The sequence below is a fragment of the Saccharomyces mikatae genome (assembly GCF_947241705.1).
Source record: "Saccharomyces mikatae IFO 1815 strain IFO1815 genome assembly, chromosome: 7".
Lineage (NCBI taxonomy): Eukaryota > Fungi > Ascomycota > Saccharomycetes > Saccharomycetales > Saccharomycetaceae > Saccharomyces > Saccharomyces mikatae.
Window position 1 is genome coordinate 59,991 of NC_079262.1, and position 26,983 is coordinate 86,973.

At 36.8% G+C, this 26,983-nt stretch overlaps 14 protein-coding genes and 1 non-coding gene across 15 annotated transcripts; 7 read left to right on the plus strand and 8 right to left on the minus strand.

Annotated features, from left to right (window-relative positions):
* Positions 1 to 651: 651 nt before the first annotated feature.
* ADE57 (bifunctional aminoimidazole ribotide synthase/glycinamide ribotide synthase) lies at positions 652 to 3,060 on the plus strand (the record flags this gene model as incomplete). The annotated part of the gene is made up of 1 exon (XM_056222491.1): positions 652 to 3,060. The coding sequence occupies one exon, from the start codon at positions 652 to 654 to the stop codon at positions 3,058 to 3,060; it is 2,409 nt and encodes an 802-aa protein (XP_056082176.1).
* A 237-nt stretch (positions 3,061 to 3,297) lies between these two features.
* SEC15 (Rab GTPase-binding exocyst subunit SEC15) lies at positions 3,298 to 6,030 on the plus strand (the record flags this gene model as incomplete). The annotated part of the gene is made up of 1 exon (XM_056222492.1): positions 3,298 to 6,030. One exon carries the CDS (start codon positions 3,298 to 3,300, stop codon positions 6,028 to 6,030), a length of 2,733 nt encoding a protein of 910 aa, XP_056082177.1.
* Positions 6,031 to 6,211: 181 nt separating this feature from the next.
* On the plus strand, positions 6,212 to 7,141 carry TAN1 (putative tRNA acetyltransferase; the record flags this gene model as incomplete). Its single annotated transcript, XM_056222493.1, has 2 exons — positions 6,212 to 6,268; positions 6,326 to 7,141. 2 exons carry the CDS (start codon positions 6,212 to 6,214, stop codon positions 7,139 to 7,141), a joined length of 873 nt encoding a protein of 290 aa, XP_056082178.1.
* Positions 7,142 to 7,200: 59 nt separating this feature from the next.
* Positions 7,201 to 7,773, minus strand: EMC4 (chaperone EMC4; the record flags this gene model as incomplete). The annotated part of the gene is made up of 1 exon (XM_056222494.1): positions 7,201 to 7,773. The coding sequence occupies one exon, from the start codon at positions 7,771 to 7,773 to the stop codon at positions 7,201 to 7,203; it is 573 nt and encodes a 190-aa protein (XP_056082179.1).
* Positions 7,774 to 7,927: 154 nt separating this feature from the next.
* On the minus strand, positions 7,928 to 8,365 carry SMKI07G0320 (uncharacterized protein; the record flags this gene model as incomplete). Its single annotated transcript, XM_056222495.1, has 1 exon — positions 7,928 to 8,365. The coding sequence occupies one exon, from the start codon at positions 8,363 to 8,365 to the stop codon at positions 7,928 to 7,930; it is 438 nt and encodes a 145-aa protein (XP_056082180.1).
* Positions 8,366 to 8,649: 284 nt separating this feature from the next.
* On the minus strand, positions 8,650 to 11,112 carry SAP4 (Sap4p; the record flags this gene model as incomplete). Its single annotated transcript, XM_056222496.1, has 1 exon — positions 8,650 to 11,112. One exon carries the CDS (start codon positions 11,110 to 11,112, stop codon positions 8,650 to 8,652), a length of 2,463 nt encoding a protein of 820 aa, XP_056082181.1.
* A 652-nt stretch (positions 11,113 to 11,764) lies between these two features.
* Positions 11,765 to 13,507, plus strand: SHE10 (She10p; the record flags this gene model as incomplete). The annotated part of the gene is made up of 1 exon (XM_056222497.1): positions 11,765 to 13,507. The coding sequence occupies one exon, from the start codon at positions 11,765 to 11,767 to the stop codon at positions 13,505 to 13,507; it is 1,743 nt and encodes a 580-aa protein (XP_056082182.1).
* Positions 13,508 to 13,781: 274 nt separating this feature from the next.
* VID30 (glucose-induced degradation complex subunit VID30) lies at positions 13,782 to 16,637 on the plus strand (the record flags this gene model as incomplete). Its single annotated transcript, XM_056222499.1, has 1 exon — positions 13,782 to 16,637. One exon carries the CDS (start codon positions 13,782 to 13,784, stop codon positions 16,635 to 16,637), a length of 2,856 nt encoding a protein of 951 aa, XP_056082183.1.
* An 812-nt stretch (positions 16,638 to 17,449) lies between these two features.
* MTC3 (Mtc3p) lies at positions 17,450 to 17,821 on the plus strand (the record flags this gene model as incomplete). The annotated part of the gene is made up of 1 exon (XM_056222500.1): positions 17,450 to 17,821. One exon carries the CDS (start codon positions 17,450 to 17,452, stop codon positions 17,819 to 17,821), a length of 372 nt encoding a protein of 123 aa, XP_056082184.1.
* A 108-nt stretch (positions 17,822 to 17,929) lies between these two features.
* Positions 17,930 to 18,003, minus strand: Smki_7.trna1V. Its single transcript has one exon. It is a non-coding gene; the product is annotated as a tRNA-Val (tRNA).
* A 3,579-nt stretch (positions 18,004 to 21,582) lies between these two features.
* VRG4 (GDP-mannose transporter) lies at positions 21,583 to 22,596 on the plus strand (the record flags this gene model as incomplete). The annotated part of the gene is made up of 1 exon (XM_056222501.1): positions 21,583 to 22,596. One exon carries the CDS (start codon positions 21,583 to 21,585, stop codon positions 22,594 to 22,596), a length of 1,014 nt encoding a protein of 337 aa, XP_056082185.1.
* Positions 22,597 to 22,703: 107 nt separating this feature from the next.
* On the minus strand, positions 22,704 to 23,546 carry SDT1 (nucleotidase; the record flags this gene model as incomplete). The annotated part of the gene is made up of 1 exon (XM_056222502.1): positions 22,704 to 23,546. One exon carries the CDS (start codon positions 23,544 to 23,546, stop codon positions 22,704 to 22,706), a length of 843 nt encoding a protein of 280 aa, XP_056082186.1.
* Positions 23,547 to 23,767: 221 nt separating this feature from the next.
* COG1 (Golgi transport complex subunit COG1) lies at positions 23,768 to 25,018 on the minus strand (the record flags this gene model as incomplete). Its single annotated transcript, XM_056222503.1, has 1 exon — positions 23,768 to 25,018. One exon carries the CDS (start codon positions 25,016 to 25,018, stop codon positions 23,768 to 23,770), a length of 1,251 nt encoding a protein of 416 aa, XP_056082187.1.
* A 279-nt stretch (positions 25,019 to 25,297) lies between these two features.
* Positions 25,298 to 25,825, minus strand: EDC1 (Edc1p; the record flags this gene model as incomplete). The annotated part of the gene is made up of 1 exon (XM_056222504.1): positions 25,298 to 25,825. One exon carries the CDS (start codon positions 25,823 to 25,825, stop codon positions 25,298 to 25,300), a length of 528 nt encoding a protein of 175 aa, XP_056082188.1.
* Positions 25,826 to 26,053: 228 nt separating this feature from the next.
* NIF3 (uncharacterized protein) lies at positions 26,054 to 26,920 on the minus strand (the record flags this gene model as incomplete). Its single annotated transcript, XM_056222505.1, has 1 exon — positions 26,054 to 26,920. The coding sequence occupies one exon, from the start codon at positions 26,918 to 26,920 to the stop codon at positions 26,054 to 26,056; it is 867 nt and encodes a 288-aa protein (XP_056082189.1).
* Positions 26,921 to 26,983: the final 63 nt, after the last annotated feature.

The following is a 26,983-nucleotide window of genomic DNA, read 5'->3' on the forward strand; positions in this document are numbered from 1 at the left end:
ATAAACAGTTTAAGTAAGGAATATAAGTCATTCATATTCGTCTGTAAAATATGCAGAATGCCTTACTGACCAAGCAGAGAGTAACAAGGAAGAGTGAGGTATGTAAGACACAAGGAACGATTTTAGGACTGTGAGTACGAGTCTCACACAAATGTAAGACCTTTTAACAAAAATATGCCTTTGCATATTCCTCCAACAACGCCACGTCCAAGCAACCACAAGAAACTAGTTACAGGACCATTACAATGACACACAGATATAGAGACCAAATAATCAAAGCTTGAGAATTCGATTGACCCTTATGCTATCAATAATTCACCGCTATCTAATTGTTACTCTATGTTGTTACTCTATATTGTTACTAACGCTAGCCGTAGCAGCTTTCCATTTCTTTTTCCTTTTTCCAAAATTTTTCATTTTTTTTTCAGTTGACTCGCCCCGTCGCTCGTGATAAATGTTGACTGACTCGTGTCTTGGTAATAACAGCAATAATGAATGTGCGATGGCCTGTGAACTTGGTATTTAAACTATGTTCAAAGGCGTGTGCAACCGCTATTAACCAGGTTAGTAGCTTACACTAGTAGAGCAGTTTATTTCTTCTTACTTTCTTGGCCATAGTTGAAGAGAACCATTCTCCCCTCCTCCCTCACAATGCTCAACATTCTCGTTTTAGGTAACGGTGCAAGAGAACATGTTCTTGTCACCAAGCTGGCTCAATCACCCACCGTAGGTAAGATCTACGTTGCTCCAGGTAACGGAGGGACTGCAACCATGGATTCTTCCCGTGTAGTTAACTGGGACGTTACACCAGATGTCGCCAACTTTGCTCGTTTGCAGTCGATGGCTGTAGAACATAAGGTCAATTTGGTCGTTCCTGGCCCAGAATTGCCTCTAGTTAACGGAATCACTACCGTGTTCCACAACGTTGGTATCCCTGTCTTTGGGCCCTCCGCCAAAGCTGCTCAGCTGGAGGCTTCTAAGGCCTTTTCTAAGAGATTTATGTCAAAGCACAATATTCCAACCGCGTCGTACGATGTCTTTACTAACCCAGAAGAGGCCATTTCATTCTTGAAAGCTTGTCCTGACAAAGCTTTTGTCATTAAGGCCGACGGTATTGCTGCTGGTAAGGGTGTTATTATCCCATCTAGCATTGACGAGTCCATCCAGGCTATCAAGGATATTATGATCACCAAACAATTTGGTGAAGAAGCGGGAAAGCAGGTTGTGATTGAACAATTTTTGGAAGGTGATGAAATCTCCTTACTCACGATTGTTGATGGGTACTCTCATTTCAATCTTCCCGTTGCACAAGATCACAAAAGGATCTTTGACGGTGACCAGGGCCTAAACACAGGTGGGATGGGAGCTTATGCTCCTGCCCCTGTGGCCACCCCATCTCTATTGAAAACCATAGATTCGCAGATTGTGAAGCCTACGATTGATGGGATGAGACGTGATGGTATGCCTTTTGTTGGTGTTCTGTTCACTGGGATGATTTTGGTGAAGGATTCTAAGACAAACCAACTTGTTCCTGAGGTATTGGAATACAACGTCAGGTTCGGTGACCCAGAGACACAGGCTGTTTTGAGTTTACTTGATGACCAAACTGATTTGGCACAAGTATTTCTGGCTGCCGCCGAACACCGCTTGGATTCCGTCAATATAGCTATTGATGACACAAGATCCGCCGTTACTGTAGTAGTGGCCGCAGGTGGATATCCTGAATCATATGCTAAGGGTGACAAAATTACTTTGGATACCGATAAATTACCACCACATACACAAATCTTTCAAGCAGGCACCAAATACGACTCTGCTACTGGTTCTCTATTAACGAATGGTGGAAGGGTTCTTTCGGTGACATCCACTGCCCAAAGCTTAAGAACTGCAGTAGACACAGTATACGAAGCCGTCGGATGTATCCATTTCCAGAATGCTTACTACAGAAAGGACATCGCATATCGTGCGTTCCAAAATTCAGAATCCTCAAAGGTTGCCATAACATATGCAGATTCTGGTGTCTCTGTTGATAACGGTAATAACCTCGTTCAGACCATCAAAGAAATGGTCAGATCCACAAGAAGACCAGGTGCAGATTCCGACATTGGTGGCTTTGGTGGTTTATTCGACTTGGCCCAAGCAGGTTTCCGTCAAAACGAAAACACTTTACTAGTGGGTGCCACGGATGGTGTCGGTACTAAATTGATCATTGCCCAAGAAACTGGGATTCATAACACCGTCGGTATTGACCTTGTGGCCATGAATGTTAATGATTTGGTGGTCCAGGGTGCAGAACCTCTATTCTTTTTGGACTACTTTGCTACTGGTGCTCTTGACATCAAAATTGCCTCTGATTTCGTGTCAGGAGTTGCCAATGGGTGTATTCAAAGTGGTTGTGCCCTTGTAGGTGGTGAAACTTCAGAAATGCCTGGTATGTACCCACCTGGTCACTACGATACTAATGGTACTGCCGTTGGTGCTGTATTGAGACAAGATATTCTACCCAAGATAAACGAAATGGCCGCAGGAGATGTTTTACTGGGACTTGCCTCTAGTGGTGTTCATTCAAATGGTTTCTCTTTGGTGAGGAAAATTATTCAACATGTCGCATTACCTTGGGATGCTCCATGTCCATGGGATGAATCTAAGACACTTGGTGAAGGTATTCTTGAGCCAACGAAAATCTACGTCAAACAATTACTGCCATCGATCAGACAAAGACTGCTATTAGGTTTAGCTCACATAACAGGCGGTGGTCTAGTGGAAAATATTCCAAGAGCTATCCCAGACCACTTACAGGCCCGCGTTGATATGTCCACCTGGGATGTACCCTGTGTTTTCAAGTGGTTCGGCCAAGCAGGTAATGTTCCACACGATGACATTCTAAGGACCTTCAACATGGGTGTTGGTATGGTATTGATTGTCAAGAGAGAAAACGTCAAGGCAGTCTGTGATTCATTGATTGAAGAAGGCGAAACTGTTTGGGAGCTTGGTTCTTTGCAAGAAAGACCAAAGGATGCTCCTGGTTGTGTAATTGAAAACGGAACTAACCTTTACTAATTAACAATATTAAATTTACAATAGATACATATATGCGCATCCGTATATATCACTTATATACGACTTTTGTACAAGAATGCTTAATTAAGATACGATTTTTTTTTTGTTCGCTTTTACTCTTCCGCAATATTCCTGAAAAAAGAGTATCAATAAAAAGGATAATGAATACCTTAACAGGCATTGAAATAGTGGAGAAGGAGTACCGCTGAGGAGTCTGTAACGAATTGGCTGTTAATTATGGATCAGGAAGGCCAAACATTGCTTTCAAAAGAGTTTCAAGAAGTCCTGCTGGCTACTGCATCCGGAAACAATACATCATGGACAGAAAGGACTGTTTCCAACAATGGGAGTACCGATACAGGGAAACACGATCCTAAGCTGGGCCAGAACGATGTATTTGACCTAGATCATTTATCCTTCGATAAATGGGTGCCTTTTTTAAGAAGCACGCTTGATAGGAACCAACTGGATCCCGTGATTGATGAATTGGAGAATTCGATTGAAGATAATTTTCAAGGGCTAGAGTTGCAGTTATTACAAGACTCTCAAATGAATGATAAGTTGGAAACATCTATAGATGAGATTGCGAATATTCAAGGTATGGTACAAGATACTCTATCCAGCGAAATTTCAAAATTTCAAATGAAGTTGCGCGAGTCAGCCAATGAATTAATTACCAAAAAGCAAATGTATGTTAATAACAAAAAAATCTCGCTAAAAATTTCTGAAGCCACAATTTTGATCACCAAGGTTGTTAGAATTTTGGAATTATCTAGCAAGTGTCAAGAATTGATTACTGAAAGAAAATTCTTCAAAGTGCTACAAAACTTGGATAGCTTAGAGAAATTATATCTACAAGAATTTAAAAATTACAATTTTCAATTCTTAATTGAAATTTACAACTCCATACCATTTTTACAGAAGGTCACGAAAGATGAGTGTATAAATTTGATAAGGAATTCTTTGAATCTGAATTTAGGTAAGAATTTGATTAAGGTGGGGCAAGAATTTGTGGAAATTTATGAGAATGAGTTACTTCCGCAATGGCTTGAAACAAGATCTAGAATGAAATTGACTAATTTCAAATTTAATTCGCCGGTAGAAATTTCTATGAGGGAGGAATCTTCTCTAGCCAAGGTAAACTTGGGTGAATTTTTCCAATTAGATGACTTTCACGATTCTATAATGATTTTTCAAAGCTTAAACGAATTCGGTACTCTTTCGAGTGAGTTCAATAAAGAATATGAACTAAGAAAGACAAAATTGATATATCCGTTGATATGGAAAAAGAATAAAACGGGCGCATATCAAATGGACTCATTATTACGCGGGACTGGTACTACCTCTGGTCCTGCTTCACATGAAATCTCTGCAGATGATCCTTTTACACAAAATCTAAGTTTATCCTTTTTACAGGATTATTTTTTGAAAATTCTCGGGTTCTTATTGTATGATATCAACTTGAATAAAGCCACCGAATTCATTCTTGTTGATAATAACTATAACTCCACAAATGAATTCTGGGATGGACTTATGACAAGATTGACATCATACTTAAAGTATTTTATCGACGAAAAGCTAACAACAGAGGAAGATATGATCAAATTGAAAGATTTTCTCTGTATTTATGTTGCTATTTTAGAAAACTTTAAATTGAACATCGAACCTCTCTACAAAATTCTGGTTTCGATTTTTGAGAAATTCTGTTCTGTATCATTGAGAGCATTCGACGATGAATTTAAAATTTTGTTAAATGATGATGATTTCATGCCTTTATCAATCAATGACAAGACTTTATATGAGAAAGTTCTAAAGATTTGTTGGATGAAAGAGGATGAACACCTTCACGTGCCAGAATCGACAAGCGGAGAACTGTTTTCTGTGACTTTACCTTTTTCTCCATTATATCCAATGACATGTACACTAGCTAAGAAGACATATTCTAAAATAGCCGCATTTCTATCCGTATTCTATCGTCATGAATTGCACACTTTGAACAATATCTTGGTGAAAACAATGGATGATGTATTCAATGACATTGTGAACAAAAAAATTCGTTCTAAACTTGAAAGTACTTCAAGAGAAGAAATTGCACAAATTTTAATCAATTTAGATTATTTCATCATAGCAGCAAAGGAATTCAGCAATTTCATGACAAGAGAGAATATTTTGCAGAATCCGGATATGGAAATACGGCTATCTTCGGTAAAATATCTTGCAGAAAGCAGAAAACTAGCAGAAACGAAATTAATTGAATTGATCGATTCTAAGATATCTGATATTCTCGAAACTATTGAGATCGACTGGCAGATAAGGAAGGTTAGGCAAGATCCAGATATTTCCATCATTGATCTGGCACAGTTTTTAGAAATGATGTTTGCTAGCACATTACAAAATTTACCATACAGTGTTCAAACGCTATTGATTTTCCGGGAATTTGACTCCTTAACAAGGCAATTCATGGATATATTATTGCATGATACACCAAGTGTTATTACACATGAGAGCATAGTAAATTTTGAGATTGATATTAATTATTTAGAAAGCATTATTCCTAGGATATTCCCCTCTACTCCAGGTACTATAGATAGTAATGGTTATCAGTCGCCAATGACGCCTTCAACGCCCACTTTTCCAAATTCCAACGGCGTTGACGCTCCAACGTTATTTGAGAATAACATTAAATCGCTAGAAGCTACATTTATGGAATTGAAGCAGTGTATAGAGCTACTGAAGACACAGGGAAGAGACTATAATGAACCGGAAATAAGGTTAAGAAAATACTCAAGAATCAGAAAAGAAGATGCTGCTTTATTGTTAAGCAAAATCAAGCACTTCGTATCACCCATAGAGGGAACTAACGATGATAATAATAGCGTTATGGATAGCAGTAGCATATTTAACAATGATTCAGCAAGTGCTATTGACTCTAATACAAGTAGAATAGCCAAATTCTTCAACAGACGTTAGAGACTCGTATATATCAGTGTTATCATTTATACGTACATAGAAAAACTTCGGACAGTCTTAACTTTTTTTTTTCATTTGAATGAATGCTTTTTTTCCTTGCATCTATTGAAATGGGCATCACAAAAAGTTAATCTTTCGTTAGAAATATACCATAAAATCATCATAAAGAAGCCACACAGGCATGAGTGAGAAACGTAACTGCAATAGTGGGAATGCAAATTCTCAAAAGAGGAAGAAAGTATGTCTGTTAATACATGAGTCATAGGCCTTTACATACTAACTATCAAAGCAATAGTTCAAAGTATCTTCTGGATTCTTAGATCCTGGTACATCTGGAGTATATGCCACATGCTCTAGAAGACATGAACGTCAGGCTGCTCAAGAGTTGCAGCTTCTATTTGAAGAAAAGTTTTTAGAACTTTATGGGGACATCAAGGATGAAGAAGATGAGAATGAAAACGACAAAAAGGAAGAAGAACTATCAATTGAAGACCAAATTAAAAAGGAACTACAAGAAATCAAGGGCGAAGAGTTCAGCAAACATTCATCTACAGGAGAAACAAAGAAAAAGGACCCCATAACATTCATAGATTTGAACTGTGAATGTGTGACATTTTGTAAAACAAGAAGGCCAATTGTTCCTGAAGAATTTGTACTAAGTATCATGGAAGATTTAGCTGATCCCAAAAATATGGTTAAACGTACTAGATATGTTCAAAAATTGACCCCAATTACGTATTCTTGTAACGCAAAAATGGAACAACTTATCAAATTGGCCAATTTGGTTATTGGGCCACACTTTCATGACCCATTAAAAGTTAAAAAAGATTACAAGTTTGCCGTAGAAGTGACAAGGAGAAATTTCAATACAATTGAAAGAATGGATATTATCAATGAGATTGTCAAGCTAGTTAATAAAGAAGACTCCGAATTCAACCATACTGTGGACTTGAAGAACTATGATAAACTGATTCTCGTGGAATGTTTCAAGAGCAATATCGGCATGTGTGTGGTGAATGGAGATTATAAGACTAAATATCGGAAATATAATGTTCAGCAACTATATGAGTCCAAATTCAAAAAGGAGAACGATAAAAATGAAAAAAAATAATCTTATACAAAAGTGAAGATTTTTTGTGTATATATATATATATATATATATGTACGATCTCAATCGGAAAACCATTGAAATCCATTATTGTAATAAACGATTCGTTCCCAAGGTAGCCAGTCACCCTTAGCATTAGGAATGAGGCCCATAGAATTCAGTTTTCTGTACCCAATGTACATTAACACACCTTGAAAAGCAATATACATGAACATAGCAGTCTGCACCTGGCTTTGTGTTTCTTTATTTCCTAAAACTGGTTTGAATGCACTTCTTGTCGATAGAATAGCCTTAATGGGTCCGGAGAGTAACATTAGGGCAGTCATTATGGGAATGATTTGCAAAGATGTACCAGACATATACGACATAAATATATTCATTGGAATAGATTTTGCTGGTTGTAGCGCAATCTGCCACGCCTTCTGCACTTGTAATGTTGTTATTTGGTTCTTTTGGGCCAAAGTGGTAGCTTGGGAAGTAGCACCTTGTTGTTTCTTTGTTACATTTCCTTTAGAGGCATTGTTCTCGAATCCTGGAGGTGAAGGCAATGTGTTTGAGTTCTGAATATTATATTTCTCGATATATTTGATGTCCACTAAATGTTTAGCCCATTCTGAGGGCTCCTGTTGATCCATTCTTGGTTGATTGTGTCCTTTGGCTTTGCTTTGGCCTTAAATTTTCTTCCTTCATTTTTTTCATTTTATCTGAACTAGGAAAGAATACGCCTTTTTTATTATTTATAAAAGGAACATAAAAATACTACGAATATAAGAGAGCAAAAAAGATCGCCTACGAGACACATTGGTCAAGAATTTTCTCATACGGGATACACTGCTCTTTTAGATGGGTTGTTAAGTAATCATAATTTAGATTGTCAATTGCGCTCAGCGTTTTTCGAGGTACTATCTCAGTCCAATAAATTATAAAGAAAAGGAACTGGATAGCACAAATGAAGAAGCAAGCGACAACGAAAAACATTGAAAACTTGTTTTCCATTAATGTATTATACTTTGTGGCCATCAGTAAAAACCATTGTTTAATTCTCGCGAAATTGCAGTTCTCAACTTTATCGGTCTTCTCGACTATGTGTGAATCATTGCTCTTGCTCTTTAACGCTGTCGATGAATCCAATGCGTCATTTTTTAATTTAAAAAAGTGTTCAAGACACTTTTTCGAGTATGCCTGTAATATATTTAAAAGATTACATGTTAGCGCAGTAATTCCCATTATTATATTGTTGTTATGAGTGGATTTGTTCTAAATTTGGTTATATAATATTATTCACTCTAGATAGCTCTAACTTTAGTGAATAAACGTTAGCCGATTGTTAGGATGATTCACTGACGATCATTCTCTAATTGCGAAACGTAATTTTAATATTTTGATGTCTTGAGAGTATTTTGGAAAAACATGTCAGTATTGCGTTTGTCACAAAAAATAAAAAGTATGGAAATCAGAACCAAAATATTGAAAAAGTATAGATATAAAATTAATTTAATTAATAGCTCAATCTAATCAATCAAGTTGGAGAAATGATCAACAATAACATCTTTAATCTTATCGTGAATATCTAACTCGGTCAATTGACCCAATTCGTCTATAAGTTGAGAGACTTTATCCTGTAACTTGATATCTTCTTCGTGAGCAATTTCATTCTCATTCATTTTACTAGATTCAAGGGTAGTTCTGCTAATACTGGCCTCTTGCGAAAACTCTTCTTCAGTGCTTCCATTAATTCCTTCACTAAACTGTCCTCCTCCTAGAATTATTGAGCACATTGTTCTTGTTTCATTCAAGATGTCACTTGAATATGATATCCAAATTTCGTCTTGTAAAAATGTGTATATATCTGGAGAAATTAAATCCGTCTTATAGATTTTGGAATACTTTGCAATTTCTTCTGCAATCAATACTAGTTGACCCATATAGCCCAGATTTGTTTTCTCTCTTTCGTAGAATTCAAATGAATCCTTGTGACCTTGTAAAATGAAATCTGAGATAATATGAAAATCTGTAATGGATAACTTTTGATCGCTACATGATAAATTCTCTGGGACAAATTCTCTAGATTTTTTAAAATCAAACAAGGAATAGATCAAAAAAGAATTATAAGAGAAATCCATTCGGCCATTGAATATCTGTTGAATAATATCGAACACAATGTTATGCCAGAAATTATTCCAGGGATATCTTAAGAATAGTTGCAAAAACTTGGGCAGAAACCCAAGATCATGAAGTTTAATTTTGAATAAGTCTCCAATCGTTGGATTTTTACGTAATTTCACATTCTGTGCTTCGCTGACATAAGGAATTTCAAAACTCATATCATCATCGTTGATACTCTCACCGGATGTATCAAAAGCAAAATACAACTCATTATCATCAAGATTTTTCTTGGAAATTTGTTTTTTGGTTTGATTATCATTACTGTCGTTACTAGCGTTATTATTACATTTATCATCTAATGAATTGGAAGAAGCAATGTTCTTATTTATATGCAAATTTGTCATGGCTTCTTCCAGTAGTTTGTAATCAAGAGTGTCTCTGCACCTATCTCTGATACGTGCTATTCTTTCAGCTCTTCTTGAGTTCATCAATCCCATGTTTGAACAGTGTAACATTTCAGATACCAACTCTGTAATCTTAACTCTCTCAAATCCTAATGGCCTAAAAGACTCATGCAATTGGTTTTCTAAAAGCTGATGGTTAGCAGATGCAAAACCATTTGCACCAATGTTATCGTTGCCATCATCACCATCATTTTCAAGCATAATCAACAGGGCATAAAAATCTTCCATGTGAGTTGCGAGCTTATGTAACAAATGGCCCAAATAAATTGGGTCTCTCTGTGAAGGCGGATTGTTTGCTATAGTAGTACTCAACAAATCTATTTCATCGTAGTCGGAATTGTTCTTTCTGATCAACTCAATTATAATGGACACGGCAACGCCCATTGCATGACCTCTTTGGAGCAAGACAATATCGATAAGTTGGTCGACATATTGTGGGGAAGCAAGCTGTCTTATCAGTCGGTTTGGCCCAATCCATAGGTTATCAAGTTTGAAATTGGTGGAAATTCCAATCAAAGCTTTCAAAAGTTCTCCACTACTATTCTGTATACCAGGCGAGTATGTGCTATTGTCCAAGAGATTCAAACAATTGGGTATTAGATCCTGATCATAAAAGAAATCAATAATTCCCGTAGGCGATTCAGATCGATCTGTCAACACGACTTTGATGAGAAATTCAATTAAAGGTGAAACCTCGATATTGTTAAGGAACTTGTTCACAATGTCCCGTTGCGATTTGAAAAATTCCAAATAACTAGATGTTTGTTCAAACAGAAGCGTTTCATTAATCTTAAGAAAAATGGCCAAGATAGGACAATTTTCTGTCCTGATATTCTTGAATTGAAAAATTTCTAACAGAGAAGACAAAAATGGTACATTCTGCACGAGAGACTTCAATATGTGTGAACTTTTCGAGCAAAAAATACTAGAGATGATGTTAACATATAACAGTGGATCTTCATCATCCTGATCATTATAGTCCCCTGTTTGATGAAAGGAATTCTCCAAAAGAAATGGAATCCTATAACTATTGCGGTCTATGTCCTTCAGGTAAATCATGAGCATATCCACTAGATAATCCATGTGGCTGATCCGTTGGGTACGGTCGTCATAGAAATATCCCAAGCAAATGAAGTCGACGAGTCTATCATTGGTTCCTTCATTCAGTTCATCCAGCAGCGCTGCTTCTAACAAGATCCTATCAATAAATGACTGGTTAAGATCGCTTCTATCTCGAGATCCGTTATGAAGCTTAGAATTCGGCTCCATGGAAGGCCTATCCTTCTCATTATCACTCGAGGATGACTCATTTTCCTTCAAACTACGAAAAATTAGATAATACTCGTCAAGTATCGAATCTATTCCCGAATTATTTAACGTCTCTCCAAAGGGCCATAGTGACATATTTGTCTTATTTCAGCTTTATCAAAAGCAAAGAGCAGTACAAATAATGGTGCAAAAGGAATGATAACTGAACAACAATGACCAAAACGCCGTAACTTTATCTTACACCAAATATCAGGTTGACCTTTTCCCGCTGGGTAAAGCAACCGTTTCACTTGTTCGCACGATTCAATTAGAAGAACAGAATAAAGCACAACACAACACAACACAACACAACACAACGCACAAAACAAAACAAAATTCTCTTTATATTATATTCGCTATGATGCCTTAACACAAACGGTATCAAAAACGACTCATCACCTATGAACGAATTCTTGATAGATTGCCTGTTATTATCTTCGAGAGGCTTATTTAAGGGATATAGGACTGGAAAATACACCCTAACTAAACCCTGAAAACCCCCAAAATATTACAGTATTACATTTTCATGGACCTATCAAAATTTTGAAAAAACCCTTTTTAATAAGGTTTCGGAAATAAGACGTATTTTGCCGTTCAAGGGGACAATTGTAGCAAAGGAAGGATCAAATTCAAGAACAGCCTTAAAGGAAGCACAGTTATCATTCTGTTTCACTCACCATTTTCAGAATATTTTGTTATATATTGGGTGTACAGGAACTATATTCAAACGAGAAAGTGGTGTAACGAAATGGGGAAGTTTATTAAGTTTATTACAACTCTGATCGTTCTTGTATCGTCACTACAGTACTATTGTCAATCCAATGGTGGGAATATATCATGCAAACGCACACAAGCGGTTTGTTATTACAGCAATCCTAGGGTTTGGAACACACATCTCTCAGGAAATTCTGAACTGTACAGAAATATGATCAGTCCTGGATTCAATGTGGTGGCACATAACTATGACACGGCTGTTAGGCCTGTAATCGATGACGTCGCAATAAAAGTCAATAAAGTGGCTGTACAGCCTGCCTTTAGAATCGTCCATTCACAATGCAAGAAATGGAACTGCGGAAAATATTTTCAATTGGTGCGGTTCTCAGTAGCTAAGGTTAGGGGATTTTTATTGGCCAAGTACAATGCTTTTGTGAAACCCAGCATCAATAAAGTATTCAATGTCGAATTTCGCTCTCAATTGGGGGAAATGATTTCAAAATATAAAAACATAGCCCATTATCATTATACTGTCATTTCAAGATGCATAAAAACTAAATACGACTCTATTGTTGGTAATACAGAGGAGAAACTGATGGGGAAGTTCAAGGATATGGACACTCATGGCATTCATCGTTCCGTCACACACGAGCCCTCCTATGAAGACAGAGTTGTAACTGTGAGGAATGTGGGATCTGACGAGGAATCATTAACTACTACAAGTACACAAACAGTGATTAAAACGATTACTTTTGACCAAGAACAAGCTAGTGCTGTAGCTAGCTGCACACACGAAGAGAACGCTTCCGCAAACATTGAGGATTCCACAGATATCAATGTCAATGAACAGGCTCTGTTGCAAGAGGATTTCGATATGTGGAGTGAAACTATATTACAAAAAACACAAGATGTAATCCGCCTATTTGAAAAGGATGTTTCTAAATACATCAATAGTAAATTGGGCGAGGAGACGAAACATTTTAAGCTCAAGTTCAAATCTTTGGACGATGAATCCAAGAAACTTTTCTCTAAAATTTCGTTAGCTATTAACGATATCGATTGTGTGGAAGGCATTGACAGTGAGACTGGCAGGATAATTTTCTTCGATAAATCTGGCAGTACTGAGATTTCTCAATATATAACTCGAGAGTTGGTCCGTGAGTATTTCAATGAAACGCGTTCGACGTTAGATGAACAGACTCACACCATGGAAGAAAATTTGAGCCAAATAACCGAAGAAATTGAAAAGAGAGTCAATGCAATTCGAGAAGAAAACGTCGAAGTTTTTGAAGAGTGGGGAGATATTATCGTAAATGAATGGTCCAAGAGAATGGCTTATGTTGACGTTATCAATGCTCACATGGGCGCGGATGATGATACTACTCTCGATGAAGAGGAAAAAAGGTCTTCTGTTAACTGGAGAAAGTTTTTAATGGGCAAGAAACAGATAGTGGAATCTAGGGAAAAATTGGCTCATCATTCTGCTGACTTATCCCGTGTTAAAGACTTTAGACAAAAAGTGCAAAGAAAAATCTTATCGTTTACCCAAGAAAGCGGTGAATTTCTATATATTTTAAGGTCAAAAGCCAATCTGCAATTCCAAGAACGTGAAAGAAAGGAGCGTGAAAGAAAGGAACGTGAAAAAGTTGCTGCACAAGAGTTTCAAAGGGAACAAGAACTATTACAACAGCAAGAAGAAGAAGAAGAAGGAGAAGAAGAAGATATGTCCTACACATCTACATCTACTATCACCACAACCACCACAGTGACGTTGTAATAAGCATATGCCTATTTTGCTAAACACGCACCAGTATATATTATATATTAGTTGTTTTTGTCTTTACATATTATCATGTAAGAGTATAACATTATTACTATATTGTCTTGCTTTTTTGTTAAATTACAGTACGCGCGATCCTTTCAGGGGAGAGAACTGATTGATCAATCGAAAAGAGTCTGAGCCAGGGGATTTAAGCTATATTATTATCGCTGAAGAAGAAATAAGTAAACCGTTAAGGACAATTAGCGAATTCTAGTGATAATTAGAGAAAATGTCTGAATATATGGACGACGTAGATCGCGAGTTCATCAACTGTTTATTCCCAGGCTACTTGTTACAACAACCTGTCGCTTATGATTTATGGATTTTGTATTTGCAACATAGAAAACTCTTTCACAAACTAAAGAACACGAACTTGATCAAGGCTAACGAGAATCACAGTTCTACCGGTATTAGCAGAATGAAGTTAACTGTCTCAACTAGGAAGGAAATCTGGTCAAAATTGATGAATTTAGGTGTTCTCGGCACGATTTCATTTGAAGCTGTTAACGACGATTACCTGATTCAAGTTTATAAGTATTTCTATCCAGACGTCAACGACTTCACTCTGAGGTTCGGTGCTAAGGACCAGAATAGAAATTCAGTACGGTTTTTGAAAGCTTCCTCAGATATTGGAAAGAATGCTCAGGAACTGTTAGAGCCTGTTTTATCCGAACGTGAAATGGCACTGAACTCCAATGTCAGCCTTGATAATGACGAAAATGACGAAAATGACGATGAAGATGAAGATGACGATGACGATGAAGATGACGATGGTGACGATAACGATGAATCTGAGCTGGAAAGCCTAGAAGGGGGGGCGGACACCGACACGGACGATAACAATGGGGAAGATGACTCTGACCATCAAGAGGAAGGACAACAAGAAGAAGGCGGGGCAAGTGCAGTGGTTTCCAATGCACAACAGCATCCTGAAGGGGTTTCGGACCCATGGATATATCAAAGATCTAGATCAGCTGTTAATATAGAAGCAGGGTCAATGAATATACTAGGCACAACTGATAAAAATAGCAATCTACAATACTACCCTCCTGATCAATCACCAACATCTTCCTTTTCCTCTTCTAGAGTATCATCTAGTAACGACAAAAATGACAATGAGACAACAGATGGTTTGTCCAGTAGTGATAACAAAAAGAAAAATTCAATGATTCCTGATATTTACAAGATATTAGGATATTTTCTACCTTCTAGATGGCAAGCACAACCTAACAATAGTTTGCAAATATCTCAAGATGGTATCACTCATTTACAGCCTAATCCCGATTATCATTCGTACATGACTTATGAAAGGTCAAACGCTTCATCTGCTTCGGCTAGGAATAGACTGAGGACATGCTTCGAAAACTCAGGGAAAGTGGATTTTGCAGTTACTTGGGCAAATAAGTCATTACCAGAGAATAAATTAACGATATTTTATTATGAAATCAAAGTGCTAAGTGTAACGAGTACGGAAAGTGCTGAAAATAGTAATATTGTTATTGGCTACAAGTTAGTAGAGAACGAATTAATGGAAGCTAATGCAAAGAAAAGTACTTCTCGTTCAAGTGTGACCGGTTCCAGCAGTAGCTTAGGCGGTGGTAATAACATTAGTTCCAATAGAGTACCCTCTACTTCATTTGCTATGGAAGGCACTCAACGGCGCGATTATATTTATGAAGGAGGTGTTTCAGCTATGTCCCTTAATGTGGATGGTTCTATAAACAAATGTCAAAAGTACGGATTTGATCTGAACGTGTTCGGTTATTGCGGATTTGATGGTTTGATAACTAATTCTACAGAACAAACCAAGGAATATGCGAAGCCTTTTGGCAGAGATGACATTATCGGCTGTGGTATAAATTTTATTGATGGCTCAATATTTTTTACAAAAAATGGTATCCATTTAGGTCACGCATTTACAGACTTGAATGATCTACAGTTTGTTCCGTATGTAGCCTTGCGACCTGGAAACTCTATTAGAACGAACTTTGGATTAAACGAGGATTTTGTGTTCGATATTATAGGGTATCAAGACCGTTGGAAGAGTTTAACATACCAACATATTTGTCGTGGACGTCAAACGGATGTTTCCATTGACGAATTTGATTCTGATGAAAGCGAAGAAGATGGACATGGGGAAACCAAACCAATAAATGTTAATGAAGATTTGATGGATATTGATCAAGAATGTGATGTCGTCGATGCAAGTACTCTGGAAGATAAGGGTGGGAAAAATCTAAAGTTTCTTTTGGGAGAGGATGATAGGTTTATAAACGAGAAGTTAGTTAGACCGGATGTTAACGACATAAATACATTAAATATGGATGATGGTTCGTTGCCTAACACTTTAAATGTGATGATAAATGATTATTTGATCCACGAAGGATTAGTTGATGTTGCAAAGGGGTTTTTAAGAGATTTACAAAAAGATGTGGCCGGTGCAAATGGGCATCACTCTGAAAACAAAGACGTGATAAGACACAATGAAAGGCAAATCATGAAAGAAGAACGCATGGTAAAGATAAGACAAGAATTAAGGTATTTAATAAACAAAGGTCAAATTAGTAAATGTATCAGTTACATCAACAACGAAATTCCCGATTTATTGAAAAATAATTTAGAATTAGTATTTGAGTTGAAGCTCGCAAACTACCTGGTAATGATAAAAAAAAGTTCAACTAAAGATGATGATGAAATAGAAAGTTTAGTTTTGAAAGGTCAAGAATTATCTAACGAATTTATATATGATGCTGAGATCCCACAATCTTTAAGAGATAGATTCAGTGGACAATTGAGTAATGTCTCAGCATTATTGGCATATTCTAATCCACTTGTGGAAGCGCCAAAGGAGATATCAGGATATTTGAGTGAAGAGTATCTGCAGGAGCGATTATTTCAAGTTTGCAACAGTACGATACTAACGTTTTTACATAAGGATAGCGAATGTGCATTAGAAAATGTAATATCGAATACAAGAGCAATGCTTTCTACTTTGCTTGAGTACAATGCCTTTGGTTCATCTAATTCGTCGGATCCGAGGTACTACAAAGCAATAAATTTCGACGAAGATGTCCTGAACTTATGAGCAAAGAATAAACACTTACAAACTAGAAAAAGTGTACTATATCTGCTATAATTTACCCCCACATTCGCATATTCTTATGTACTGAACTATATATATAGTGAGTTTTTATTTGTTATTTTTTTATATTATCATTAGAAATTTTTCTTAATATAGTATATATTTCCATTAATATTCCATTTACAAGTTTATGGATTGTCTTTCAAACATAGACACCGAAGGAATTTGACACAAAAACAGTAGTCAAACCAGCAAACAAACTGCCAATTAAACTAAAGATTGAGTAAAGAAAGAGTTTCTTGATAAATGAAGATTTAGAGCCAATGCTAAACAGTGCAGACGATACTAAGACTAATGTGATAAGTAAACCACAAATAGCGAACTTGGGTTGAGTGTTCAAATGAATTAGTGGCTGAAAGCTATCCGTAGAGTAGAACTCTTTCTTAAGTGATTATGCAGATACCGGGAGAACGGATTGGTATACTTGTTAGTAATTATGAATTAAACGGGAAGCTAGGGAACTGTTCATAATTCTAGATTTTGCTAAAGCATTAGAAAGAGCAGACGCACCCAACACAGAAGGCAATACATACATATAATTGTTCATATGTCATTGCAACTTTGAATACACAGAGATATTTCACTTCTCAGGGTGCATTTACCTACTGTACACGAAGGCATTTGTTCTTATATCCTTCTTCGAAAGGAGTTTTGTAATTTCAAATTTCGCGTCCTAGAGAGAAAGGAGGAGGACCCACTCACTCAAAAGAAATGATTGATGGGCATCTCAATATAAGAATAAAGAAAAGCGGAAGATGATGAGACAAAACATCATCCGGATAGCAATACGAAGACATTTAAGCACGTATCAACCACCGGTGGCGGAAATCACGAATATCGATAAGTTATGGTTCACTTTGCGACCCGAAGTTAGAGATGAAATCAAAGAATACTTACGATGGAGAACAGAAGAAGATTGGAGGCATATACCACTAGAAGAGATCAAAGCTGCATATTTTCTGTCTTATGGCCCCTGTGGCAGTCGGTCCAAAGGCAACCAATGGAATGTAGGGTACACAGGAATGCGGATGGTTTTCAATCTTGTGTTGTTTGGCGGTGCAGCGACTGCATTTTATAATCGGAAACAAGATAAGAAGCTGGAAGAACAACTAACGTCACTAGTGTAAATTACAAGCAGTAGCTTTGTTTATATGTTCTTGTGTAGAGTATACTCTATATTTCTCTCATTCATAGCACATATGTCTAAATATATCTGAAAAAAGGTTGCAAAAAAATGATTTCGCCCAGGATCGAACTGGGGACGTTCTGCGTGTTAAGCAGATGCCATAACCGACTAGACCACGAAACCTATTTTTTAATAAAAATTTCTTTCTCAAAGTGGATAACATGATTATGGTTGTGCTCATTCTAATCTTATGAAATACATATGAAACTGAGAAATGGGTGAATTTTGAGATGATTGTTGGGATTCCATTGTTGATAAAGGCAATAATATTAGGTATGTAGATATACTAGAAGTTCTCCTCGAGGATATATGTTGGAATAAGTGATTAGTACTATACACCTATTCGTATAAATTGGATTAAGTTATTGCAACTATACGTCTTCGTATAAATTGAAGTAGAAAAATTCTAATAATAGAATTTACTGCAGTAATGAGATAAAGATCTATTAATTGATCAGAACTTATTATATAAGAAAATGAGTTATCACCAAATTCTTATCATCAACACTCTGATTTATGTCTGAACCTTTTGGTTTAATACAACCAATCAGCGTGTGTTTTATATACCTCTCTTATATAGATTAAGAAGGAACGACTATTCTTAATTATTACAACGTACTAAACAACTAATTATCAACAATATAGGAATCTAATAAATGGAACTCGTTGTTGTAATATAAATCAACTATCATCTACTAACTAGTATTTATGTTACTAGTATATTATCATATACGGTGTTAAAAGATGACGCAAATTGTTGGAATAAGTGATTACCACTATACATTTATTCATATAAATTGTTGTAGTTGATGACGAACATTCTTTAACATGATACTAATGATGTTGAGTAAATTAATACTAACATTCTTATGGTGATACCAATTTACTTGGAGTAGGGAAATTCTAATTATAGAATTTCCTGCACTAATAAGATAAAGATCTATTAATTGTCCAGAACTTAGTATATAAGAAGATGAGTTAACACTAAATTCTTATCATCAACACTCTGATTTATGTCTGAACCTTTTGGTTTAATACAACCAATCAGCGTGTGTTTTATATACCTCTCTTATATAGATTAAGAAGGAACGACTATTCTTAATTATTACAACTTACTAAACTACTAATTATCAACACAAATGATGAGAAATAGTCATCTAAATTAGTGGAAGCTAAAACGCAAGGATTGATAATGTAATAGGATCAATGAATAACAACATATAAAACGATGATAATGATGTTTAAAGAATTATGTAGAATTGCAGATTCCCTTTTATGGATTCCTAAATCCCCGAGGAGAACTTCTAGTATATCTACATACCTAATATTATTGCCTTATAAAAAATGGAATCCCAACAATTACATCAAACTCCACTATTATCTCACTCGTAATTCTACATAATTTTGTTTATGCTTTTATTGTCATTTTATATATTGTCAGTCATTATCCTATTACATTATCAATCCTTGCATTTCAGCTTCCACTTATTTCGATGACCGCTTCTCATAACTTATGTCATCTTCTAACACCGTATATGATAATGTACCAGTAGTATGATTACTAGTTGATAGACGGTAGTTGATTTTCATTCCAACAAACATTAACAGTGTCATCACACGAGTAACGATACATCCCATCCCCGATTTGTATTCAACACCACCTTGGCGGACATGCTAGGAAGTAGATTCCTTTGTAGCTGTCTCGATAATATGTCACACAGGTCCGCCATGTAGGATCATGATCGTGAATGGAAAAACCGTTTATTGAAGATGGATGGAGTACGTATCTCAAAAATAAATACTCAGCTGCGTTTGTGATTTCAAAAGACCTTGTATAATCACAACCTTTGCCAGCGCTGCAGGTCTCGATTGTGTAATGTACATCCCCGATAGTATGGTAGATCCTACCGCAGGAATGGCGCACAGACATCGGGGAAAAGAAGGTCACCACGTCTTGAATAAGGGTGTTAATTGAACTTTTTACTAGACCCACTGTACTAGTTTTATTTTCCTCCATACATGGCCCAGAGAAAGAAATATTTGAGTTTGTGTTATAATGCCGATTCTCATCAGGCGCTCCATCTGGAGAGTCCATATGAACTGCGCTACTATTACTCAAGTTTTTGAAGGGCCCATTACTGCCCTCAACACCCAGAATGTTGCCAGAACCAACCAAGTAGTTTGGAACCATTAGCCTCCGATTAAGTTCCTCGCTTGCATTATTGTAGTTGTAGGCCCCATTACTGTTGGTGATTACGGCTCGGACACATATGACTAGCAAAGAAATAAGAGAGTAGAGTTTTAACATATTTCTATTTTGACTGTTGTTCCTTTATATTCCGTATTCTTAATCTTTCTTTCTTTCAATGTTCATTATAGTTCCCGAACCTTTTTCACATTAGAAGTCGGCGCGTTATCTTGCGGCTTGCTTAAAGTGCAATAATATAATATTTTACATTGTTCACTGAAAGGACTAGCAGAAACTATCCACAGGGAAGACGCATAAGATAACAACAGTAAAAATCTCACCATCTTGGGCGAAAAGTCGAAAATCATATTTGACCTTTTGACGTCCGTCAAGAAGAAGAACACTAAGCGCTAGAAACTTTAATCTTCATCGACTACGTTCGGTATAGACGAATTGATGAGAGAAAAAAGAAAACTGTACTGGTAAAAGTACAAAGATGAAGAATAGACGTCTCTTTGAATCACTCAGACAGCTAATAGTAGTAAATCGACCTTGAAATAAATAGTCTTGATCTGCTGTCATTCTTTTCTTCTCAGTTGAGCCTACAGAATCGCCAAACCAATAAGTAAAATACAAACAAGAATATAATGATGGAACAAAGTTCAATCTTCGCTGGTATTGCTGTCCACCAACTACTTCTTATCTTCATCTGACAGGGAGGGGGTAAACTCGGTCAAATTACGTATCTCAGTTTTTATATCAGAGCTCACCTGATTTTTTCAAGCTGCCATCCACTGAATTCCAACTAGTTGAAGTTGTCTTCAACAACAATGGGTTTACCACCAGTTTGGCCGTTATTGCTCTTGACCATGCCACCAGAATGATCACCGTTGTCCAATGATATTTCGCCACCAATAAGACATTTTTACCAAGCTTTCTTCTAGAACGGTGTCTATAGAGCTGTTCTAGAATAGAAACAGTGTATTAAGAATGCAGTTATTTCGATTATCTAAAGCTCTACGAGAAAAGTTTGAAGAAAGCGAGGTAACTGCCTTTTGTTCATCCTTTTCTATATGAGTGTAATAAAAAATCGAAGTTATGAACAGTAAAATGATTATAAATTTGTATATGTGCATAAGTAGTATTATGGGATGGCTTTATTCTTTCAAATCATCCTCCTAGACAAAATTAGCCGCCCATAATAAAACATATCATGATTAACGAGTCAAGTCACGTCGTCAAAGATTCATCATATCGCGATATACGAAATAGTTGAACGCGTCAGGACAACTCTCTTACCCTGTCTGGGATTTTTTCTTCTCCGAAAGAAAAAAAATTGAACGGAAAAAAAATGAAATTTCGCGATCCGTACAAACAACACAGTATAGAAAAACAGGATATATATATATAACGGTGCCAAGCCAAATTTATTGCTGATAAATTGTTTAGGTATCTTAATTTGTAAGAAAGTTTAAAAAGACAAACACACTAAACACACAGTACTTCCCACCCGAATGTCTGAATTGAAAACAGGTCATGCAGGCCATAACCCTTGGGCTTCAGTTGCCAATTCTGGTCCGATCTCCATTTTATCCTACTGTGGTTCGTCCATTTTAATGACCGTCACTAACAAGTTCGTCGTCAACTTGAAGGGCTTCAACTTGAACTTTGTTATGCTATTCGTACAATCTCTGGTCTGTACTTTAACTTTGGTTATCCTGCGTACATTGGGCTATGCTAAGTTCCGTTCCCTGAACAAAACAGACGCCAAGAACTGGCTCCCTATTTCATTTTTACTGGTTTTAATGATCTACACTTCTTCTAAGGCGTTACAATATTTGGCCGTCCCAATTTACACTATTTTCAAGAATTTAACCATTATCTTGATTGCTTACGGCGAAGTGTTATTCTTTGGTGGTTCAGTCACCTCAATGGAGTTGTCTTCATTTTTGTTGATGGTCCTCTCTTCTGTTGTTGCTACCTGGGGTGATCAACAAGCTGTGGCGGCCGAAGCGGCTTCTTTGGCTGATGGTGCTGCCGGTGCTGTCGCCGTTTTTAACCCAGGTTACTTCTGGATGTTCACCAACTGTATCTCTTCCGCATTATTTGTTCTTATCATGAGAAAGAGAATAAAGTTAACCAATTTTAAGGATTTTGACACTATGTTTTACAACAATGTTTTGGCGCTACCAATTTTATTGATGTTTTCTTTCTGCGTGGAAGATTGGTCTTCTGCCAACTTGGCTAAAAACTTGTCTAATGATTCGTTAACTGCTATGATCATCAGTGGAGTTGCATCTGTCGGTATTTCTTATTGTTCCGGTTGGTGTGTTCGTGTCACTTCATCCACTACATATTCTATGGTAGGAGCTTTAAACAAATTACCAATTGCCTTGTCTGGTTTAATTTTTTTTGATGCTCCAAGGAATTTCTTATCCATCCTTTCTATTTTCATCGGTTTCCTCTCGGGTATTATTTATGCTGTTGCTAAACAAAAGAAGCAACAGGCCCAGCCTTTACGTAAGTGAGGAACTAAGAAATGTGTGGTTTTGTTTTTTATTTTAATCTATTTCGTTTTATAGAGGCATACAATGCTCGCAGATCTATATACAAATATACTCAAGATTCATACAACCTAAAATAGGTCGGGAACGACGTGTGGTAGATCCAATATATTTTTAATGACTAGGGCGCCTTCTGGTGTCTGGCCCAAGACTTCATTAACTTCATTCTCTACTAAATGTATACATTTTCTCATTCCCAGTTTGATACCCGTCTCGATGTTTTTTCCACTGTCGTCTATAAAGTAAGCATTATCGTAACTTGTCAACCCGCTTTCTTTCATTGCTTTTTCAAATGCTTTTGTATGTGGCTTGCAAACTAGCGTATCTGTTCTAGAGTAGTCACAATATGTTAATCCATCAAAGAGATCTGCTATACCTAATAATCTCACGCAACGGATGGCATGGTTCTTATAAGCGTTGGTGAAAAGCCACAATTTGTCCATCTTCCCTGATTGTCTCAACCTCAATAGCATATTCCTTAATGGTATGTCAGGCTTCAAGATATCTTGTAAGGGTAAAGAATCATCAACAAGCTGGTTATATTCCAGCGCGTTCACTTTGTGGAACATTACAAGCCCCCTTATAGCAAGTCCGTATTGTTTATAGTACGTATTGTTCAATACGTGAGCATCCTCAGGTGACAGTTTCAAGTGCGTTTGAAAGAATCTCAATATAGATTTTTGCATGAGATCATGGATTTTTGTGGATGATTTATAAAGGCAATTATCGATATCAAAGAAGAAAACTTTCAAGTTCGGGTCGGGTGGTGTGGCAGAAATAACTTCATCGATGAGGAATGTTACTTTGGAACCGGGATGAGTCAAAGAACTAAGATGTGCTTTATTTTTGGTAATTTGTTCGTTTACCTCATCTTGATAGGTTGCCAAATCGGAATTAGTATATTCAACAGTCATAAAGATTAACGATATTTCGATTCAAGAGCTTACTCATATATGTCGGAACTAGTTCACATGAAATGAGACATAATGTAATTATGAATGACTGCTCTTGAAGCACACACACATTCATACATATTGATGTGTAGATTTATATATGTATATATACAACGCACTGTGCTATCTTCATTATCGGTAATTAATTTTCAGGGCGGGTACCCACCCTCGTGCCACTATGATTATTGTCTCAATTGAGTAATTTGATCGATGACTAATTGCAAAAGATTGTGGTTGTTGTACGAAGCCATAAAGTTTTCCACAATGTTCATTGAGTTCTCCAACGATGGAGACAAACAGGTTTCAATTTCAGTTTTAAAATCTTGCAGTTGCGTAACTAATTTCTCTTTCAAATCTGTCAGTAATTCCTGGGGACATCCATACATCTCTAAGTTCTGTAAAATTTCAATTGTAGGTTGTACTGTCTGATATATTTGTAACGTGGTATCGTTACTCAAACCCTTCGAACAGTATAGGGCTGTATCAATGTATTTTTTCAATGTATCCTCATCAAGCGGAGAAACAGTATTGTGGTCGACGTTCTCATCATTATCAAAGAAGACATCTAGTTGGTGAAGAGTATCCGGCTTTTTGAGCTTAGTAATTAAGATAGTAAGCGTATCCAAATGCGTGTTTATTTCCTTCACAGTCCTACGAATGAGATGATCCTTAAAGGTGGATGAACTCACAAAATCTAAAATAATTGTATCGCTGTCTTGTTCATTGGGGTAATATTGGTGTTTCTTGTTATTGATATTAGACCCTAGTAAAGCTTGAACATTCTCATTGAATAAAGTTTCGAATAAGGACTCGTTGAATTCGGAGAGTAAATCACCATCCCACCTCAAGCTAGACTCAGCATTTAGCAAATTATACAGTTTTACCCACTGCAGTAGAGTTAAGTTCAACGTAGTCATGGATTCCACCAGGAACTTCTGTAATTGAAAGCATCTCTTTTTTATGAGGGTTTCAAAGTTATGAGGCACTGATATAAGGGATAATTCGTGGAAACGCAACAACATCTCATCAAATATACGTGACGGAGTAGTAGAAGTGGCGATGCGATTGCAGAAATTGTCGATTGAGATGGTCCAATTGGAGATCACTAATATATTTTGCGATGGTAAGGAGACACTCACTCCACTGCAAGTTGGTGATATATGTGTGGTGCTTTGATGTAATAATGTAGGTAACTTATTTAATTGAAACTTTTCATCATCGAAACACAAGGATTTGAAATCTTGGTCAACAGATTTCAAATTAAGAGACAAATCATTAACAGAATCTGTCAAACTTAAAATTCTCTTATAATTGTTCAGTAAATTCTTTTGGAAAGCTTCATTGGTTTTAATCAAATCGTTGTGTAACTCCAGCTGGTAATCCTTAATCTGTGCAATATGAAATTCTCGAAACAAAGGTATTACTTCATCCATTTTCTACTTCTTGCTTTGTTGTTATTGGATTTTCTACCCCAAGATTAGTTGTACGAGTGTACTGTTTACTACTTACGGCTACGTTTCGTTTTTCTTCTTCATCATTATGATAAATCATATCAGAAAATAAAAAAAAAAGGTGTAAAGAATCGCTTTGGATGACCAGATCCAAAACAAACACAGACATTTCGTGTAATTGGTATATAGGTATATATCGATTAAAAATGCATCGTTTATCTTCAAAAAAAAAAAAGTTATAAAAAAAAGTTCCAGACGCTACTATAGAAAACTTGGTTTGGGCAACTCTTTAGCTTCTCTTGGGCCGTTAGTAGCAAAAGTAGAGCCAGCATAGGAGTGACTAATTTTTTTGCCATTTCCACTACTATTCATTGGTATTATCCCGTAAGAGTTATGCGGGGCTTTTTTCTGATTCAGAAGCAGGTTCTTAAGATTCTGACTCGGTAAACGAGTTTCATCTTTGTTGCCCTGTCGTGGCGTTTCCTTGTTGTGTTGTCTATTCTTTTTACCTAAAGAAGTTGTAGAGGAAGTTGAAGAAGGTGAAGAATGTTTCTTCTGGTGGAATGACAGCCTCTTGTTGGAAGAATGGCCGAAGTTAGGTTTCTCACCATTGGGAAGAGTTTGAGGAGGTGGTATATCCGTGATATAGCTATTGTCGTTCATACTATTAGCAGCGTTCCCCCTCGCACGACTATTTCTGGTTTTTTGTTTGATAAGATTATTTGTTTTGTTTTTGCCAGCCGATGGCAACAGCCTGGAGCTGTTGAAATACATGGTATCCGTCGACATCTTGAAGTATTTGCGTGTAAATAAACAGAATTTGCTGGTTAGTTTTTGTTAAGCTTTTTAATATACTTTGCTTTCACCTCAGAAAGTGTTATTGTCTTCTCTCTTAATTTGAAGACTTTTATTATTGATACCCGATACAGCACGATCACCTTTCACGAAAAAATTAATTATGTTGTTTTAGTAATCAAGGTATTTGCAATATTCCATACAACTATAAAGATACTTAAACTATACTACAGTTAAAGGATCACGGTCCATCTTGCTGACAACTACTTCGTGGCCCTCCTCTTGTAGCAATCCATGCATAACATCTTGAAGGAAACCACGTTCAGTGTTCGAGTGGTTACAGACAATAACGGTCTTACCCATTTCTTTCCACTTCAACACTTCGTGATGCGACATCTCTCCTGTATAGTAAAGATCCACATCCTCTTTTAGTTGCTTAAATACACCGGAACCGCTCCCAGCACATATGGCAGCTTTTTTGATGTTCAGTTGACTCCACATGGAGGGAGGGGTAGCCGAGGCTACTTGTATATGGGGAATTCTTAGAGCATTCTTGACATTTTTCACAATTTGGGCCAACGAAATATCCTTATTGAACTCTACGAATCTACCATAGCCGATTAGGTCATCGGTTTCACCACTTACAGTTTCCAAGGCGTAGCACTTTGTGACGTTCCCCCCGTTGTTTAAGCCCTTAACCAACCAATCGTTTACGCCGTCACGAGCTGCGTCCACAGCAGTGTGAGGACAATATACAGATATACCATGTTGAATTAACTTTATAGCTGTCTCGTGCTGTGGGTTTGTATGGGGGTTCAATCTGTTCCAATTAGGGAAAATAAAAGGATGGTAGGCAATAATTACGTTGCAGTTAGCATCTACAGCTTCTTGAGCTACAGATTTCGTAAGGTCCACAGTTAAAAGGATCTTTGCCTTAGTGTTTGCGTCGGCACTGGTGGCTTGGGCAGTGGAACAATCAATGAGAAGACCTGTATTGTCCCAGCTCTTATCTGCGTACTTTTGAGGATAGAACTTGGTGATGCTACGCACCACCTTGTCCAGCTGAGCCCTAGTAATAGCTCTACTCATTATAGTTTTCGTGGGTTTGTTTTGCTTCCTTCCGACTGTGTATTGGAACAGCTTTCTCGGTGT